Source organism: Ruditapes philippinarum, unplaced genomic scaffold (genome assembly GCF_026571515.1).
Source record: "Ruditapes philippinarum isolate M1 unplaced genomic scaffold, ASM2657151v2 ctg153_1_1_1_1, whole genome shotgun sequence".
Classification (NCBI taxonomy): domain Eukaryota; kingdom Metazoa; phylum Mollusca; class Bivalvia; order Venerida; family Veneridae; genus Ruditapes; species Ruditapes philippinarum.
This window is the reverse complement of record NW_026856019.1, coordinates 218,419-240,107: the sequence shown is the minus strand read 5'-3', so window position 1 is coordinate 240,107 and position 21,689 is coordinate 218,419. Positions and strand designations below refer to the sequence as shown.

The window sequence follows — 21,689 nt, the reverse complement described above, 5'->3', positions numbered from 1 at the left end:
TTTTAAGCCTAGATAAATCTAAATTTTCCCCTATGGTTGTGCACATCTTTCCAAGCACTTAATAATTCAGTCTCAGATTTGTTTGCGGGACATTCTTATAGATATATGGCTGTTCTCTTTGGTGGAACGTATCTATAGTGACATACAAAATAGTAAAAACTTTATTAGAAATAGGGATTGTTGATAAAGTCTTTAAAAACCCCGTGATCTTTTTGAGTAGATGGTGCCATTAACTCCTGTCTGGTCACAATACTACGTTAATTAATTAAATTTCGTTCGTGGTGTATGCTTAAACACACCAGTATCTGCCAATTAAATCGTTCATGACTGAGTCATTTATTTTGGTTTATGTTAGCCGCTGTTGGCGGAAGGCTCTCTCAATTCTTCGAGACCCTTTTTTGGCGAAAATCTAACATAAAATTACAGGTTTTTTGCAATCGATGACGAAGCAAAAACCTATTTTTATAATATTCTATTTTATATAAAGGTTCAAACTCTTATTAACTTTATGTTTACTTAAAATGACAGTCATGAGTCGGAAATTTTATGCCAACCATTAAATAAAATAAGTTAAACATATAATGTTGCATTTATTATCATTTTTTCCTTTAAAGTGACTATGTTGGAAAAAATAATAAAATTCAGTGTTAAGCGCTTGAGTTTTAAACTCTTTATTTTTACACTATAACGTCACAGTATTTTTGCAATGACCTGTATATTGGCTCCCCTCCTAAAACAAGTCATTCAATCTGGTTCGCGCATGCTTAGTAGACTGGGTATATAAACCGAGCACGCTTCTGCAAATTCCTTTTCGATCCAGTCCCTCCGAGCTCATGAAGCTGCCGTGAACGTAAACACGGAAAATACCCCCACCCGCCCTTCCAAATTTGCTTTGCTGTTGTCTCTTTTTTCTGTTTTTTTCAGGTAATAATGACCGCCGGCGATACTTAGCCCTTCTTCGTCATGGCTGGAATTTATCATTTCAACAGTCAATATTTGTTTTGCGACATCCGGAAATTTACCAAACGTCGACTGCCAGACCCCATATCATTTTGAATCCGACGTCGGTTCAAAAATTTACATTTAACTGGCCTGTACATAACCATAAACATTTCGAACACCTGTGGGATGCAACTGACTTTCGGATATTTGTAGAATAGTCATTAGATAACCTGTAACCGATGTCGGTACAAAAACAAAACACTGTTAATTAACTTGACCCATGTGTAAATAAAACACATATTGTCTTTAAAAAAGTATTGATATAATGGTTATTATCATATCATTACATTGTTATACATGGTTTCAAGCAAGTTTACTTACATTATTTATCACACTACTATTTATTTAAAATAATAATTTTTCTTATAAAGAACGTTTCTCTTTATTGAGCTGTAATGTATTTTGTATTTTATATGTTTACTGGCATATCTGAGCAGGTCCGTTGTTCTATTATTTCCGAGAATAGCCTGAGGAGGTTTCCTCCCGTGCATGCCAACGGATGCTACGGTTCCTCTTACAAAAGGGGTTTTACGTAGGCGGCCAGTATTCCTAAGACGAATATACGATCAAACTGTTGAGTAATTGTTCTGGTTTGGAATGTCCTAGACATTATATGGCAGTTTTGATCGTGATATGTTTTATAAATGTATTAATGTATAGATCTACAAATGGCTGCAGTTTTTCAAAATTTAACTCATATTTTATAAGCTTCGGATATCAAGTTTTATCATATCTGGCATTGAAACATAATTTTAATTGATTATATCTGAATAAAACATATTAAGCTACCGCCATTAATTTATAATATTATTCTATAACAGATTGTCTGGAATATTTAATGATCTTATTCCTAACATAAAATTACAGGTTTTGCAATCGATCGAATCTGACCGTAGATTACACTCGTGCCTTATTATCATACTTTGGTTGAAGCCATTAATTTATAAATCCCTCAATCTGATTCATAAATTGACTGTCCTAAATTCACGATTTACAGAAACACTCGACAATGTAGAAACAACAACAGATAAATGTAACATTATAAAGAGACGCTCTACATTGTATTAAAGTAAATTTTAAGTTGAGCATATATAATTTCTTTGGCTAAATATTAAAAATTTCATTTCACAGACATACAAATGTTGATGTCATATGAAGAAATACGGTCGTGTGTCTTGTAGGATTTGACCGACAACGAAAATTATTTGTATTGTCGCAAAAAAATGTAGAAAACGGAAACTGTTCATTTTAATAAAACTTGATTTTAAACTTATGGAGGAGATTAATCCTTGCCATTTTATAAGTGCCTGAAAATAGTCAGTTTCTGAGTAATTTTAAAGACACATAAATCATGAACAAATGCACAAAATGGTTAATAAATGTACTCAGAAATAAATTTAAAATCTTTTCTTTGGCACGACTCGTCTCGTACCTGTGTGAGGGACTACTATAACATTTTATTTTTTATTATTTTCAAAACAAATTGCAGGCCGACTCTTTACTAATTATATAAAAAAAGGTAGAAAACTTTCATCATATTGCAGTGAAAATAATTGTGAATGTATCATACACACGGTCTAGTAAGTTTACATCTGTCTGAAACATGTCGTAAAAAATAAGCTCCTCCCCGACGGGGAATTGAACCCCGGTCTCCCGCGTGACAGGCGGGGATACTCACCACTATACTATCGAGGATTGCTTGATGACTTTTCATAAACCTAATATTTCATACATATATAATGTAAGGTATAGATAATCAATAGGAAAACATACGGAAAACTATATCATTACTGTATTTTCGGTAAAGGTCGTGGATTTTCATCTCCATTTCAGATGAAATTGAATATTAAATGCACATGCACTTTGTCAAATAGGTTAAATTCAGAGAAAATAAAAAGAACCTCCCCGACGGGGAATTGAACCCCGGTCTCCCGCGTGACAGGCGGGGATACTCACCACTATACTATCGAGGATTACATACTGGTGGACTTGAAGCACTATTTTTGGCTTGATTCATTAACATAAACAAGCACACTTAATTAATATCTTCATGAGTTTGAAATTCTGATATTGAATACCCAAGAAACGTTTAGATATAAAATATATTGGCAACGTTATATCTGACGTAGATACTCGATACACTCGTGCCTTATTATCATACTTGGTTGAAGCCATTAATTTATAAATCCCTCAATCTGATTCCATAAATTGACTGTCTAAATTCACGATTTACAGAAACACTCGACAATGTAGAAACAACAACAGATAAATGTAACATTATAAAGAGACGCTCTACATTGTATTAAAGTAAAATTTAAGTTGAGCATATATAATTTCTTTGTGTAAATATTAAAAATTTCATTTCACAGACATACAAATGTTGATGTCATATGAAGAAATACGGTCGTGTGTCTTTTAGGATTTGACCGACAACGAAAATTATTTGTATTGTCGCAAAAAAATGTAGAAAACGGAAACTGTTCATTTTAATAAAACTTGATTTTAAACTTATGGAGGAGATTAATCCTTGCCATTTTATAAGTGCCTGAAAATAGTCAGTTTCTGAGTAATTTTAAAGACACATAAATCATGAACAAATGCACAAAATGGTTAATAAATGTACTCAGAAATAAATTTAAAATCTTTTCTTTGGCACGACTCGTCTCGTACCTGTGTGAGGGACTACTATAACATTTTATTTTTTATTATTTTCAAAACAAATTGCAGGCCGACTCTTTACTAATTATATAAAAAAGGTAGAAAACTTTCATCATATTGCAGTGAAAATAAATTGTGAATGTATCATACACACGGTCTAGTAGGTTTACATCTGTCTAAAACATGTCGTAAAAAATAAGCTCCTCCCCGACGGGGAATTGAACCCCGGTCTCCCGCGTGACAGGCGGGGATACTCACCACTATACTATCGAGGATTGCTTGATGACTTTTCATAAACCTAATATTTCATACATATATAATGTAAGGTATAGATAATCAATAGGAAAACATAAGGAAAACTATATCATTACTGTATTTTCGGTAAAGGTCGTGGATTTTCATCTCCATTTCAGATGAAATTGAATATTAAATGCACATGCACTTTGTCAAATAGGTTAAATTCAGAGAAAATAAAAAAGAACCTCCCCGACGGGGAATTGAACCCCGGTCTCCCGCGTGACAGGCGGGGATACTCACCACTATACTATCGATGATTGCTTGATGACTTTTCATGAACCTAATATTTTATACATATATAATGTAAGGATAGAATTGGCCATATCAAGTTAATGCTATGTTCTCACCGCCGATCAGATCAACTCGATCGTCCTGATCACATTAATTCCCCTATGAAGGCCGAAAGCTGGATTAAATGCACATTCACGACTCCTACACGACCTCAGGTTGACCCTGCAAGATGTCTCGACAACAACCCGACCAACATCCCGACTTCTTCTCGATCACCCAGACCTATACGCGAGTCATACACTATCTCAACTAGACTAACTGGACCTCTGTTCGATCGTTGTCAGATTTCCATCCGACCAGATCGTAATGATCGTGGATGTGCTCGAATAGAAGTCAAGATGATCGTGTACAGATCGGGTTAAACATGTATACCCGACAAAACTTGATCGTTACACGATTTATTCTCGATCAACTCGATCACTATACGATCGCTTTTCGATCGCTTATCTACTCGATCGCTACCCGAATTCTTTTGACATATCAAAATATTCGGGTAGGAAGCCCGAGTCATGCCGACCAAAATAGACTGCTCCGACCACCCCCAAGCACGCATGCAGGTCGAGCTAGACCGGTACCCGATCGCTTGATCGTGCTTGATCGAGTTGATCTGATCGGCGGTGAGAACACGGCATAAAACATCAATGTGAAATCAATGTTCATTCATCTATAGACAACATGCTGGTTCCGACACTTAGGCTGTGTTACTGTTTTACAAGTTGTTTTTTTTCCTTTTCTCAGTGTTACTAAACTAATTGGTGAATATTGTAAGTAGCTTTTAATCTTCTTAAATTGTATATATGATGTAATCCTATTCTACTTCTTATAAATGATGGAATAAAAGATGCAACTGTATCTTGAACAATTCAGCTATTCTTGTTATTTCAATCAAATTTACAGTGATTTATTTTTGTTATACTCTTCATACCTGGTCGAATAAAAGATGCAACTGTACTCTGGGTTGTTCTCTTCAGTTCTTTAACAATTTAGATTTTAAAAAATCGATGTGTGTTCGAATATATTAGGGTAAATGCCTCTTGATTCTTTTAAACTTTTCCAATGTACATTGAATTTATGACGTCATATTTGCATCTTACATAATTATAGGTATTAAATCAATTTAATTTAAATTTGACAACGTAGGTATTTTTAGTGTCGCGTTATTTAGTCGGATATAGATTTGTATAAAGTTAGGTAGTTAACTGTTTCGTATCTGGTATTTTAACTTCGATACAAAAATTACATGTTTAAAAGATATACTATGTTCAAATCTGATATTTGAAAATATTGATAATTTTGTAAATATAAAATAAACATGTTTTGACTTAACACAAAGTAGATATCCTTTGCTTTAAATCCTTCGCACTGTCAATGGACAGACTATAAATATTTAGTGTCATTAAAAAACTGGCAGTGTTTTTTTAAAGAAAGGACCAGTTTTTCTTGACGGTAATAAGGAACACAGATTCACATACTTAGTTTGTACGTTCTTTTATTTAAATAAGACATATACAGATAGAATTTTATAGATTTCAATAAATTTCGGCAATTAAAATATTTTATTCAAAGATGAGCAAAGTATATCTTTAATTAATACCATTCAACATAAGGTTTCAATTTTAAATCCAATAACATATTATCTGTCTTATTCTTTGAAAGAGTATTAAACCATTGCAAGACGTGACCCAAGATTACGTTACGTTACGTTACGTTGAAATTAAGAAGAAATATATCACGCAATATATTGAATTGAGAAACAGAAACCAAGATGTTAAATTACATTTATAATGCGATTTTCATATTTGTACTTTTGTTTTATGTTTTTAATTTTAGTAAGATTGCTTTTAAAATCAATTTAATTGAAAATTTAAGACCGCTTTTTGTATTGTTTAATTGTTCGAGAATTTATAATGTTAGTTAATCTAATGTCACGGTTAATTGTACGTTAGGTAGATGTCTAAAAATACAGTGATTAAAGAAATGTCAAATTTCGCAATCTTCTAAAACGTGTTTTCGTTTACAATATTCTTTCGTCTCGGTTATTCACCTCCCGGTGTTTCTCATTCGTTCAAGTGCACATAATTAGTCTCGTCTGCTATTATTTCCTCGCTCTAATTAGTCCGTATTGTCGGGCGGTTTTCTACGCGTTGGCAGAGCGATTTTTTCTCCGCGCGGAGTAATATCACTTGGGCGTAACCCCACTGTCAATCAAATTGACAGGCAGGAGAGTGTCTCGCAGCCAATAGAAAAACGCCTTTTTTCCAGCCGTCTATGTATGATTGGTAGATATGATCCACGTTTTTTTCAATTGGATAAATCCTGTGGTAGCGTATACATTTAGGGACTTTCTCAAGACGGTTGATTTTGAAGTGGAAAACGCCGCAAGCTACCAGCTATGTCAGATTATTTCAATAAATATTTACTTACCTACGCATCGTATGTCAATTAAATCTTTTTAAGAGTTTCCTACACATGACCGAATGAATGAACCACAATAAATATTTATAGAAAACGAAATGAGAAAGAATATGAATGCATTTATAACAAACAGGCATTAATGATGTTTAACATTTATCTTTTTATTTATAATTATACAGCATTGCTTCTCTTCTAACCAAAATCTTTCATCAAAATGTTAATGAGTAAACTGCGAGAAAGGCCTGTAAATTCAATCTTCCTTTAAATTGATACTATCTCCTGATAAACACAATCAAACTGTAACTTAATACCACTCGTCGCCATGGCAACGTTTCATTAGAAAAATAGACAGCGTTCACCCTCAGAAAATTGCATTGGTAAGAATTAGCTCAACAAACACAGAAATGAATTAAATCTGATCGAGTTTCTCCCCGATAATAGGGAGGGATTACTTCTTCGCAACATGTAGTGTGAAGCAGACGAGAGCATCTGTGTCCCGTTTTATTAAATGAGGCCCGGGAAGGGGGCAACAAAATTCTAGATTATTTTTCATTGAAAGTAAATTTTTGGTAAACATGTTCTATATTATTATATTGGAATATCAAAATAAAGTTTGCTTTTTATTGCCTTCATTTTTTTTTTAAATAAGTATGTCAAAAAAAATTATTTAAAACATTTGGTTCAAACATAATTTATTTAAGCTTGATTGCGATTGCAACTTATATATATATATCACTTCCATGTCCGCTTTCTGTGACCAACCAGTACTGGTGTTGTATGAAGAAACATGGTCGAGACCCAATTAGGGCTCGAACCCATGATCCCTGGACTGTGAGGCAGACACATAAACCACTAGGCTAAACACCTCCCCTTATTAAAACATTTGATCGCAAAGAACAGAGGCTGTTGCGTCGGATATGCATTTGAGGTATATGTATAGTATGGTGGTTAACATTTGTGTCCTCGGCGATAGACAGTCAGTTGTATAGGCGACAATGTCGACTTATAGTGAACACAGTGCTTTTGTTGTATACAGGTCTATTTACATTTGCCGACGAAATCAATAATATAACACTTCTTCCAATGCATCATCTAACAAAACGGCTCTTGTAAGCGCCATCCAATCATCTCTGGTACTTGAGATGACTTGACCTTGACCTGCTCTGTGTGCTTTTCCCCGTGATGTGCACGCATCTGGGATAGATTATAGGGGTGAACATAATTTTGTGTGCGTATTTGAGTTTATTTATACTTGCCCATGAGGGAGAATTTTAGTTTGCCAACCCGGGAATCGAACCCACAATGCCGAGATTACATGTCTCCCGCCCGTTTTAACCAATGGAGCTATGCGGGCTGGCTCTAGAAGATGCGTTGTATCACTGTAACATATCAAAAACGTCAGGACACCTTACCGTGTCACGTGGTATACTGACGTTTATTTAACCGATTCTAGAACTGTATTTAATTAGTGATGAACGTGATTTATAAAAATCTGTTGCAAAAAGAAATGAAAAATATCAGACATGATACGAAATCCCTTTTTATTTAACCGTTTAACTTTTTCTTTATACAGGTCCTTGACTTTATTGCATTTGTTTTAACGTCTTAGCTTTGTTGTTTTATTTTTGTTCCGGGTGGGGGAAAGAAGGGGGAGAACGTAAGGTCTTGCTTGCAATTTACCATTCACATTTCACTTGACATTAAATGGAAATAAGAAATATAAAGACAACACTATTTTTCGTATGCACTGTTATTTAATACAGAACAAAACTACAAAAAAGTATACAAAATGTCCACCTGAAAATGTCATAAACGTAGTACCTGCAAATGCATAATTATCATGCACTCTTCACTGTAAATATACAAACATGTACTTGATTCTCAAAAGAAACACATGTCAACCTACTATTAAACATTTGATATATACTGACCTAAAACTTTGTATTTTAGAAAGTATGCTTAGTACATTTTAGTATGAACCCTGCGAGAACAAATGACAAAATTGAACTAGACGAACTTCTCTCTAAGAACCTCACACAAGGTGAGTTCATAAAACACTAACGCCTCTGTTCCGCCTATATAGAAATGTTGAATGCTTCACTTTGAAGACAATGGTCAATAAGGGTCAAAGACTAAGTTCCTGGCTAGAGGTATGATGTAAGCAAGTTTCAAGATTCAAACTTATATAATAAATATGTTATGTCAAAGGTCGAAGAAAATGTAATGCACAACGAGACTGTCTGGCCAGCCACAATATGATCCATATAGTTTCCATTGATTCGTAGGCAGAAATATAAATCTAGTACGATCTAAAGGTCACTGATTCTATAAATAGAATTATCAATTTACGTCATAATATTACATATATAGAAAACAATAGTTTCTATAATCCTCTTATTAACAGATACAGCAATAAGACTGTACATCAACTAAATCCCAGATCAGAACATTGATTATACTGTCAGCATCCGTCATTTTGACGTACTTAAGACCGCCTCCTGGGCTCCTATTTTTAGCTGGTCAATTAGAGTTTCAATTATCTATTTCATAAATAGCGGTGGCAAAAGCTAACAAAATATTACATTTGACCGTTTACATATTCTTTCTAAAGATGCACTGAAACATTGAAAAGCTTGGCAACGAGAACTGACCTAGACAATATACAGTAGATTCCTGACTTTCTGATATACATGTATGACAAAATAATACATGTATAGTTCTGTTTAAGAACACTTTATAAATATGCAAAATTTATCAAGTGATTTATCTGGCCACATAACACCGAAAGATGTCTTAATATGCAAGTCGCAGTATTCATCATGTTGAACAAAATAAATCAAAATATTTTATTCTGTATAAGACATTTAATCTATAAAAGAAAATAGAAAATATAGATACTTGGCAAAAAAACAAACAAACAAAAAAACAACCATGAAATCTTTCAAATACATTTTGCAATATTGTTTTTAAAAAAAATCATTTTATTTTCTAAATAGCGAAGTCAAAAATGAAAGAATATATTTATATCAAAATAGCATAAAATTATACTTCTTGCTTAATGCTGTTTATGGAAGCTAAACATACAAATAAAGAAAGATGATTTATCCATTTCTTTAATATAGGAAATGTTTATTTAGTCTTGTTGTTGTTGTTGTGAATGTTGTTGCTATTTTACAAAAAGTTATTACCGTATTATTGCACCAAGCAGAACACAAAATCTTTTACATTGAAGTAAAATGTTTTATGTTGGACATTTTATAAAAAAATACTCATTTAGACATTTACAGTAGCAGTTAAAATATTTGAAATAAAGTCAAAACAACATTTGAGCCGCGTCACGACAAAACCAACATAATGGGTTTGCGACCAGCATGGATCCAGACCAGCCTGCGCATCCGCGCAGTCTGATCAGGATCCATGCTGTTCGCTATCGGTTTCTCTACTTGTTATAGGGTTTGTAAGAGTTTGCGCAGGCTGGTCTGGATCCATGCTGGTCGCAAACCCACTATGTTGGTTTTGTCGTGACGCGGCTCATTTAGTCAGCTAGCGGCTACAGAATCTGCCCATACCACCAGTGCAGACGATATCAGCCAGTACATGTATGTCATCTGATCATGGTCTGCACTATTTCCTACACACTCACTTCATTTTTTTTCCTAAAAAAAAAGGTTTGTCCAGATTCAAAGATGGGCAAGTCTTGTTTTGCTTAATTACAGTAATACCTTAATCTTGTTTAACTAAATTACAGGCATGATATTCGATTAACAACAACTTATATACTTAACAGTTTCATATTTATACAATGACCATCTAAGATAAGAATTACTTGCGTTTACTCCATTCGTTGTGTTGCTAAGAGCATTCTTTCAACCAATTTTTGCATGTTGCAATAAAGAAAATAACATCAGCACACATGAAAAAATAACAAAATAAAATTTCAATAAAAAAGACAGTGAAAATTTATATGACGTCTGACATCTTAACAAAATGTTCACCGTCTTGAAGTTGTATCTTTCACTGTAACTATAAAAAGGCTTTCGTAAACTTATAATATTTATAAAAGTGTTGTACATGTTGTTATGCATATAAAGTTTTAAAATTGATTAAAGATTGTCATGGTATCCATACTTATTTATTCAATATAATGGGTGGAGAGTGCAACTTGTTCAGATTTCTTTCAGAAGTATAAGATAAATTGCCATAGTCATTCTGTTGTCCAAAACTGCTAGTTTGAAATTTGATGTACTGAGCTAGAACTCTTTTCCTTCAAGGATTGCACTGTTTCCTGTTTCGGGTACGATTTTTTTAACATTTTAGTTTTGAATATTTTCCCTTTGGTGTACTCATCTCGTGTTCCATTGTTTGTGAGATCAAGCGGTTGGTCAAAGCTCTGATCATGTGACGAGAAACTACTTCCGGTCAAGTGACCCATGTGCAAATGCGCGTTCATAGGCGGGGGAGAAAAACTACCTAAAATAGTTAATGCATTTGCGGGTGATAACACATTGATAGCGTTTCTATATTGGTCCATGTGCGCATTTGGTATATCTGAGTTATCAGTAGAATAATTCAAACCTTGGTTGCTGTCATATATTCCATATCCACCTCTGAAAGTTTCCTTAGACACGGCACGATTTGAAACCATATCAGCACTTTTCACATTAATATTTTCACTAATAGCACCATTTGAATGAGCATTGTTGCCTTTTACAACATTATTATCACTTGTATCTTTAGTATTAGCACCATCATTGTCTTCATTTTCTACACTTGTGTCAATAACTAATCTTCCACCATCTCCAAAACTATCCATGTTTGGAGAACACGGTAATCCTTGGTTAGATTCATTTACTTTCGGAGTTTCTCCATATAATGGTGTTACAGGTTCTTGCAGAGAACTAGAATTAACTGATGCCTGCTTTTCCTGTTCAACGGCACCATTAACTTTATTTTGAATGTTAACCATATCTCCTTCAGCCTGTTTCATGGGTACTTCTGTTTTTGTGTTCTCCTTTAAGTTGTCGATTCCAGTGTTATTGACTTGGTCAATGTTATCACTTGTGTTGTCTTCCTTAAGTCTATCGTTCACAGCACTTTGTTGTGCAGTTCCATTTTCTAGATCTTTACATTCTTCAACTTTAATGTCTTCTTTCTTTTGACGTTTAACTTCTCTACAGTTTTCATTGGAATTTTCTGCTTTGTTCTTCCGTACATACTTTCGTTTCACTTTCTCGCCATTTCCTGATTTGTTCTTAGTTAAGGCCACTTTGTCACTGTCAACATTCGTATTTGCTTTAACTATGCCTTTTTTATTCGGAGTGTCAGCTTTCGTGTCAGCTTTTTTCGGGGTTTTGTTTCCTTTCGGGGACTTTAATCCTGGATGGGTTTTAGACACAACTAAACTATTTTTTATTTCATTATCATCTTTGTTCTCAACAGTTTTAACATTTCCTGTTTTCTCAATGGCAGATTTATTCTTGCTTCCTTTCGGTCTGCCTCTAGCCTTTTTCACAAAACCGGATTCTTCAGACTGGAAATCAAACGTTTTGTCTTTCTTTTTATCACTGGTTTTATCATCTTTTTCAGTTGTAGGCTCGATCCTAACTTGGTTTAATGGCTGGAACAGGGACAAAGATATTGACCCAGAGCCTGGGCTAACTTGAGCACTCGACTGTGTAGACGATGACGTTTCTTTATCGGTTTGTATAGCACCATTTTTATCACCTTTTTCACATTCTGTTGGAGTGTTTGTTTCAATATTTATATTTGTAAGTATTTCCGTATCACATTTTTCTTCCTTTTTACTTTTACCTGTCGGTTTTACGACATTTTTCACATTTTCTTTCTGGTTGCCAACATAATCACACTCGTCTTTGTCATTTTCAACATCAACATCTTTCTCTGAACAATCTGTGTTTATATCACTATTTACACTTGCTGTTTCACTTAAACCATTCCTGACATCACCAGAACAGTCCAGTGTAAGTTTAGCCAACTGCTCTTCTGATTCCGACATGGCTTCTTTAACAGAATCATTCACTTCAACTAACATTTTCTTTGGGCGTTTCTTTGGTGTCCCCAATCCTTTTCTTCTTTCACCCTTGTACGGTTTACATTTCTCAAAATCTAGATCAGGGCTTATGTCATCAGGACCTAGTTAAAACGAAAAACACAAATTATTAAACTTTTTTCTGTTTGCATAACAGTATATTTCTGTTGACATTGCTAATTAAAAAATTTCATGTACATTTTAAGAAAGCAGCATTGAAAGCGAAATATAATACAGCATATTTCTGTTCTCGTTTGCTGTTCTCGAGAAAATAGTGAAGTGACGACAATAAATGTGCTTTGAATGTTAAGCAACATGAATTTCCATAATAGCTTTAAAACATCTCCGTGCCCGAAACGAATACAAATTTTTTTTTCGAAAATCCTAAAAATATTCAAAGATACGTTTCTTGTTTAAAATTCAAAATCCTAAATTTACGAATTAAACAGGAAATCCGCCTATGCAACAAATTTAGAACGTTTAAACCACTTTGATTAATACAAAGGACAGAAGTGTTTCTCATCTGATGTCATTCTTTAGAAGGTATTAGATTTCTTGAGTGAATTCAAATATTATTAAACTTTTTTCTTCAATAATATCAAGTTCGCGACATAGCTAGATTTGTAAAAAACAGTGTAGAATTATTACCTTCAAGAAGTTTCCTTTTCTTGTTCATATGTTTATCTTCTGCTTTTGTATTTTTGCCGGGAGTCGTTACCCGTTTTTCATTGTTTACTTTATTGGAATGGTCACGTGATATTGGATCCGGAGCTTTGGGTGGGAGCGTCCTTACAAACACGGTGTAGTACAGTCTTAACGGAGCCCTCTAAAATTGTATATAAAAGCCATTTATAAACAACATCATTACTTGCGTTTTTTTTTCTAAATACAAAACAACATTGAAAAAGGGCCATAAGAATATTAAGGTTATTTAACAAGTTGACGGGGTATATACCAAGGAAATGATGATATATACACCAAAACTACCATGTCAACTATCTTACTAAGTCGAAAGTCGGGGATCGATTTTCGTATAACCAAATGAGAAATCTAATTTCTCAAGTTGAATATATTTTTCTGTAGCCAATGATACTGAAATAAATACAGACGACATAACAGGCGAATCAATAAATTGTCGTCTGCTAATGACACAGTTCTGGATTGGAACTATCAGTAACAGTTACTGTTTTAATGAGACCTGGAGATTTGAGAATATTGAGTATAAAGAAGTACGAACCGCCTGATTTAAAACAGTTACTAGAACTTTATTAAATGTGCAACAACATTAATTTCTGATAGATATTTGCGCAATGTCAGATAATGAATATATTAAGAAAATATATCAAAATAGATAGGATAGAATGTTTTGTTCTGACGTCACAAAAGAAATCAAACCAACAAATCCTAATATTGTAAATGATCTGATATAACACGACTGCTGATGTTCTAATTAAAAAAAAATAATGCATGAACAATTTCCATAATGAAAGATGCACGAGTTTCTCACCCTCGTCCACGTGTAAATGTATGCTATATCCATCAGAGAATAGTAATCTGGTAGAGGCTCGGCCGTGTGGAAAATGTCAATCTGTAAGTAAATAAAACAATGTCAGATTTAAACAAAAATCAACATATGTAAAATATCAGGATTTCTGAAACATTATAAACCTGATAAATAACTTTGGTTTATAAATAAATATGACAGGGACATAAATCATTGAGAAAAAATATGATTTCTTCAAAGAAAAGTAGAAAGAATTGCAATGACCTAACATTCTAAGTACTGTGAAGAATTATTATAGAAAAAAATGTATCTCTAAATAATTTCTCCTTGTATGATAAAAGTACTAAATTACAGGAATATCTATCTGTTACAAAAGAATATTCCTGAGGCTTTAAAAATGATTTTAAGTGTAAACGGCAAAAGAAAGTGAGAAAAGAAAAGAAAAGAACAGAACAGAACAGAACAAACAGTTTATTCAAGACTTGTACAATAAGTACATAATCATTATACATATACATAAATAAATAGTATATATGATTTGATGTCACAATGGAAAATAGCACATTATCACAAATTCATATTTTGAGAGGATGAACTGTATTTAATTATAAGTAATAGAAGTTCTATGAGAAAGTGCGAGTTTAATATAACAAGCAAGATTTTTCAAAATAATCTTATTTTTTGAATTTAACAACTCTACAAGTTTAATTACACTTGGATTGATATAATAATAACGTTTAATATATTTTTTTCTAATATTATTATAGCAAGGACATATAAGTATTAAATGATATTCATCTTCAAGGTCCTGTGTATTACAGTATGTACAATAACGCTCATTTCTAGCAACTTCTATTCGTACCATATCTACCTGTTTGTATACGTAATGAATGAGAAGACATTCTTATTTTACTAATAAACAACCTTAGGTTACTAGGCAGTATATCTAGTATGGCTCATACAAAAAAGTATCCTTAAGGTTTGTATACAATGTTAAAAACACCACTGTTCTCCTTATCAACATGCCAACTTTGAATAAAAGTGTCTATCAGTCTCTGTTTAAACAAAGGTATAAATGATTTACTGTTAACAATAGTAGGATCATCCCAAACATAGTTGAAACCATATTGATATAATAAATTTTTTACCTTAGTTAACCAATTACTTTTACCGTTATTGCAATCACTGAGACACAAATTATACACTTCTTTGAGAATAATGTTATCTGTTTCAAGTAAGCGAAACTAATACTTAATTATCTTAACATATCAGTCAATATACAGTGGGTAACGAGCCGGTTCACCATCAACAGCTGTATTTGAAGTTCTTATATTAACATATAATATTCTTTTATAAAACTTTAGAAGTATTCTTTCAATTTCTTTAGACTTACTGTGGCCCGAAATCTCAGCTGCATAATTTAAGATTGATCCAACAAAAGTGTCAAATAGTTGACATAATAACTTCGGTTTAAGTTTATATTTATTACAATTTATCAGTAATACATGTAACGCTTTCAAAGCTTTACCAGCAAGCTGTTCCTGATTTAATGCAAAATTACCAGAATAATTAAAAACTGTACCTTAATTATTGAAATCAATCACAACCTCTAGGTGTTTGTCAATTTACAATTTTTTTCAGAAGACAACAAACCACCTCTCTTCCTAAAACCATAACTTTAGTCTTATCTACATTAACCTCTAGACTCAACTTTGTACAGTAATTGTGTAATAATAAACTAAACTATTGTTTATTTCCTCAGGTAAATTGCCTAGAATGGCTATATCGTGTGCAAAAAGCAACAATATCAAAATAATATCATTTAACTCTCAACCACAATTTATATCATGCTGCAAAAATAACTCAATATCATCAATAAAAAGAGAAAATAAAACCGGCGAAATTATCTCCCCTTGACGTAAGCCTACAGCATATTCGAAAAACTCTGAATAACTATTACACACTTAAATACATGATTTAACTTTATTGTACATATCCTTAACAATACGCAATAATTTACCCCTAATACCTGATTTATGTAATTTTAACCAAAATGCATTTCTATAAACACTGTCAAAGGCCTTTTTAAAGTCAACAAATACGCAATACAAACGTTTATTGTCGTTAATATATTTCTGAACAATAGATGATAACACAAATAAAGCATCAACAGTAGATTTGCCTTTTCTAAACCCAAACTGGGCATCTGACAGTAAACAATTTTCTTCACAATAGCTATAAATTCTTTTATTTATAATAGATGTAAATATTTTTGACATACAGCTAACTAAAGTTATGCCTCTATAATTATTTACCTCATTCTTATCTCCCGTTTTATGCAAAGGAATTATTACTCCTTCAGTCCAATTATCTGGAAAATACCCGCTATCAAGTATTTTATTAAATATATCACATAAATGTGAAGACAATATATCAATCGACTCAATAAAATATTCATTCAATAGAAAATCGTGTCCGTAAGCCTTTCCTCGTTTCAAGGAATTGACAGCATCTATAATTTCATTAACAGATATTGGTCGATCTAAAAAGTCATCAGCATCATCACTAAAATTGAAATCTTGAGTTGAGGCAAAATCCTCAGATTCAACATTAACATTTTGAAATATATCATTTCCTAGTTCAGAAAAATATTTGAAAAATGACTCTAGGGAAAGATTATTAGAAACAACATTTTTTCTTTTAAAATATTTCCAAAACTCCTTTGGTTTTGACAACCTTAAATTTTCAATTTCCTTAACTTGCTTGAGGTTATAACAATTTCGTTTTCTCCTCATTATAGCCTTATACTTAGCCTTTAACAAGCATAATTGTTCCCTATTTGTTGGAGATTTAAAACGGTTAAATTTTGACAAAGCATCTATATACAACTGCCTAGACTGTTCACATTCACGGTCAAACCATGACTTGTTATTAACAATATTTGTCTGGCTAAACGAGACAGCTTTTTTAATAGTAACATTTTGACGAAATAACGGATCCGTTACATCATGAATAATAGACGTAAAATTTAACAACATATTATTTATTGACGATCTATTTTGCAAATCGATATTACTAGTCACATTATTTAAAAGAGGTAATTTTGTTTTATAAGACTTGATCTAAAATGATTTTTCAAATCTGCAGACCATCTATAGTTAACAAAAGTTTCATTATCATAAATACAATTTTCAATAACAATATTACAATGTAAACTAAAAGAAATAGGACAGTGGTCACTCCATTCGTTAAAATCATGAATAATAAAATCGCTCAGGCTTGAAAAATTACCAGGTTTTGTTAATAAATAGTCAATAATAGACGACCCTAGCCTCGAGAAATACGTGCAATTACCGATCATATGATCACTGAATAAAAGAAAAGAAAAGAAAGAAACAACAACCAAAAAAAAAAAAAAAGATAGGTCACTGACCTCGAATTTCATTTTTAGATCAAACTTCATCCTGATAAACTTCTTTAGATTACCTATCGAGAACGCAGCTGGACATTGTAAATAACGGACGTCTTTTATCTGAAAAAAAGATATCAGTTTTATTTTCATTTATATTTACTTTATAATTTCCTAGTAAAAAGAAGTTAGCACTGACATAAATAGCAAAAAAATTCTGTTTACTGGTGGATTTCGGTTGAGCTTTGCATTTCAAGTTGCTCGAAAATCGAAATTCATCAAATATCTAGTAGATAACTTTCAATATTGTGAAATATCGGTACAGAAAAATGTTGGTAGGTAAATATTGTGATATAGGCATCTTTCGTGGCAGACGACTTTTTGACAATTGAATTAAACGAGAAAAAAAATCAATCATTCTTTCAAAATTAAAATACATTGTTTTATCATTTCAGTGCAGAATCTACCGGTTTTATACATACTAGAATTATTTTCATCTCGCAGCAGACGAGTTTTATGAGAAACCAAGCGTCTAGTTATGAAGAGATTTCTGCAGACCACATGTGAGTTATTAATATACTCAATATGTACCAAAGCTTTCATAAAAATATAGTATTTAAAAAAATAAATGTATCTTGCAATAGTACAATACAAAATTGGTACATGTACATATGGTAGAGTACGCTACTATAGATAATTATATTCTAGAATTTCGCAAGATTTACCTTTATTGCACAGTAAATAGTAAATAATTAGCAGACGACTTATGTCACCTATGTCACAGCAGACGACTTAAACAATCAATACTGAAAATTTAATAAATGCTACATGAGTTCATTAAATAACTTTACGTCTTAAGCCGGTGCTAGGGGGCGTCGACAGTAGCGAGCAATTACCACTACCGTCCAAGAACTGGTTCAATCAAACCGAGCCTGCAACATTTTCAATTTTGCCGTCGAGTTGGGTTTTCTTTAGGGATTCTGCTTGTCACCTTTTTAGTATACAATTAATATACAGTGTATGTATAAAAAACAACAGAAAGACAGATTTTTTAACAGAGATCATTTCCATTACTAGTAGTTAGAATTCAACTCTATTAACGTACCCGGATGTTTTCAGGCCCTGTGTGCCCATGTACATTGATCGGGGTTTTAAAAGGGATACCACTGGAAGAAAAAAAATAATGTGAACTTTTTTACATTCATAGATATATAAATATCAGCAAAATAAATGATAAATAATCATTTTTTTATTCTTAAATCTATACGATATTCAATAATAATAGAGTAATTGCAGTTACACAAAAGTTTTTTTCCTAGAACCATACAAAATCTTTAAGAAACTCGTTATAGCTGAGTATAATTTGTTGTTATCATATTTGTTATAAACAAATACAAAAATTTACATACTCTGCACAGAGCTCAAGGGACAAACTTATTTTCTCATCTTCCGTGTAAATTATTCTGTCAAAGAATTCGTCCCCTCTGTCCTCACTAGGAGGCTGTGATACTAAAAATAGATAATGACGTCATATGAATAATAATATATCCTTCCCATTGACAACGTGGTATTTGCATATATATACAGATTACTTCTGTCAAATTTCATAAAATATGTAAATAACTGCATTGGTAGCCCGACTTACAGATTTGTAATACTTAAAAACATTCAAATAATCCTGTGACAGCAAATTTGTGTAAAGTTTTAGTAGAAAAAGGATGGCTTCAAGCTATTCATTGTAAACAAGAATTTTTTTCACACATATTGCAGTGAAATGGTCGGATCATAATGTCTTTGCTCCGTACTGAAATCAACTTAATAACGAGTGGTCTTAATTCTGGGGTAGTCTTAATTCCAGGGTGGTCTTAGGTAGAGATTTCCACTATATTTAATGGCATTTCTTCAACCGAAGTTTAAAAACGTGTCCTTTATCTTCTACAGTAACAAAGTGATACATTTAGATTCAGAGATAATTTTCTGACTATAAATGGCCAAACATAAAAAATAAAGCTCGATAAGATGAAAGAATTACCTCCAGGAGAATCTACAACAGCATAATATTCCCGGCGACGTTTCATCTCACCTGAAAATACACCAAGATACACTTGATTCAAATGACACTTCTGTCTATATGTTGCTTGTTTATTTACACTTATTCTGTTAATTTTTTAGTCTCATCCATACTGTAAATGGCATATGAAGGTTCTTCAGATTTACTTGCATATGAAGATCTCAGGCGCCCTTCTGTATATTATTTCAGGCACGGTCGGGCACCTTAGTAGAACCACCGACATTCCGCAAGCTAGATGGATAGTTTCCTCACATGAAATAATTGAAGTCTTTTATTGGATTCGAACCCACAGCGGTGAGCAGCGAGTGACTTGAAGTCAGCAACATAAACCACTTGGCCACCATAAACTTATCAAGAAACGAAAACGCAACATAAAGCGTGATTGTCTGCTGTTAAAGCATTAGTGCCTCTTTACTGACTACTTGTAATTTAAATATTTGACAACTTGCAATATATGTTTAATTGATCACTTTTCATGTTATATTGATTTAATTTGCGGATGAATCTTGTTTGATTAACTGCCACTTCTTTTGTTGGTTGGTTGGGTTAGTTTGGTTGGTTGCTTGGTTGGTTTAGTTTGTTTTGTTGTCGGTTGCTTGGTTGGTTGGTTTAGTTTGGTTGGTTGGTTGGTTTAGTTTGGTCGGTTGTTTGCTTGGTTGGTTTTGTTTGGTTGGTTGGTTTAGTTTGGTCGGTTGTTTGCTTGGTTGGTTGGTTGGTTTAGTTTGGCTGGCTGGTTGCTTGTTTGTTTGTTTGGTTGGTTTAGTTTGGTTGGGAACTCAAAGCTTTGACATTCTCCCTACTGAGTCAATCGAGTAAACCAAACCTACATTCTATCTTATACACAACAGAAATTTAAGAAAAATATTGTTGATAAATGTATATTACCAAGAACAACTTAAAGAATTTTGTACTTACTTTTATAGAGACCTGGAACCAACTTATAAACTAGATCTTGCAGCGTTTTATCTGATCTACAAGGGACAAAAAATGGAAATAAAATCAATAATTTGATAACACACAAAATGCTTTGATATTTTCCAGAAATAATCAAGGATTGTTATTCATGGGTTTAAGGAAGATCATGTCCGTGATAAAAGAAGGCATTGATTATTTTCTTAGACTATAATAATGTACGAACTGATTAGGACTGTTTGAAATTCTGTATCAAATAGAACTTATATAACTAACAAAGTGAAGAAAGATTCTTTATAAGATAGTCGAAATTAAGTCTTTGGTACATATACATATATAACCTGATAATCCTAATAAATTGAAATGATCCCCTCAGCATCAAATAGACGCTTTCATCCGTTCCAATACAAGCGCCTGATAAAATCTGATTTTTTACATGAAAGCACATACGCGGTAATGAAACATGAGTTTTACTGTAGCACATGTTAAACTCTGAGTAGTTACCGTATATAGTCTAGTGGGCGTGTCTTGTGTACCATAACATCACAGACTGGGCAGTACTTGCTTGTTTCTAGGTAACGTGTAATGCACGTGCGACAAACTGAAATAAGAAATTAAATAAAGCAATTAAAACATTACTACATTCATTGCAATTACTTTATACTCTTAAATCACTACATGACTTTGTCAAGTCAGCAACAGAAAATATTTTATAAATGTTTATGAACAACGCAAAAAAGCACTTTTCTTAAAACAAATAAAGTTCTCCATTCGATATAAGCAGATAAATTATTTTCATCACCCTAATATCATATTACCAACAGTTTAGTGGATACAATCTGGCTATAAATAATTGCGAATAAATGTTCTTGCCTCATAATAATAATAATAATAATAAAGACTTTATTTAACGAGAGAACTCATTTGAACAATCATATCAATCTTCCATGAGGCCCTCAACAAGGAACAATATAAAATCATGAATTCATGTATGATAAAAATTCATGAATGCAATTTTTCTATATGTACAGACAAGTTTGGTAGTAAACTTCAATCAGTGATATATTTGATGCGATTTTAT

General features: G+C 32.7%; 1 protein-coding gene and 4 non-coding genes across 6 annotated transcripts in view; all 5 read right to left on the bottom strand.

Moving 5' to 3' along the window:
* Nucleotides 1–2,625: 2,625 nt before the first annotated feature.
* Trnad-guc (transfer RNA aspartic acid (anticodon GUC)) lies at nt 2,626–2,697 on the bottom strand. Its single transcript has one exon. It is a non-coding gene; the product is annotated as a tRNA-Asp (tRNA).
* A 206-nt stretch (nt 2,698–2,903) lies between these two features.
* On the bottom strand, nt 2,904–2,975 carry Trnad-guc (transfer RNA aspartic acid (anticodon GUC)). Its single transcript has one exon. It is a non-coding gene; the product is annotated as a tRNA-Asp (tRNA).
* An 888-nt stretch (nt 2,976–3,863) lies between these two features.
* Nucleotides 3,864–3,935, bottom strand: Trnad-guc (transfer RNA aspartic acid (anticodon GUC)). The gene has a single exon. It is a non-coding gene; the product is annotated as a tRNA-Asp (tRNA).
* Nucleotides 3,936–4,142: 207 nt separating this feature from the next.
* On the bottom strand, nt 4,143–4,214 carry Trnad-guc (transfer RNA aspartic acid (anticodon GUC)). Its single transcript has one exon. It is a non-coding gene; the product is annotated as a tRNA-Asp (tRNA).
* A 5,952-nt stretch (nt 4,215–10,166) lies between these two features.
* The window catches only part of LOC132745132 (uncharacterized), a 34,306-nt gene continuing 22,783 nt past the window's right edge, over nt 10,167–21,689 (bottom strand). For both annotated transcript variants that reach the window (XM_060733964.1, XM_060733963.1), the window contains exons 3-11: nt 21,113–21,209; nt 20,612–20,667; nt 19,658–19,708; nt 19,035–19,134; nt 18,731–18,791; nt 17,650–17,748; nt 14,220–14,300; nt 13,361–13,538; nt 10,167–12,816 (exon numbers count right to left, since the gene is read on the bottom strand). In XM_060733964.1, coding sequence (XP_060589947.1) covers nt 10,889–12,816; nt 13,361–13,538; nt 14,220–14,300; nt 17,650–17,748; nt 18,731–18,791; nt 19,035–19,134; nt 19,658–19,708; nt 20,612–20,667; nt 21,113–21,209 — 2,651 coding nt within the window. In that variant the 3' untranslated portion in view covers nt 10,167–10,888. The remainder of the gene's footprint in view (nt 12,817–13,360; nt 13,539–14,219; nt 14,301–17,649; nt 17,749–18,730; nt 18,792–19,034; nt 19,135–19,657; nt 19,709–20,611; nt 20,668–21,112; nt 21,210–21,689) is intronic.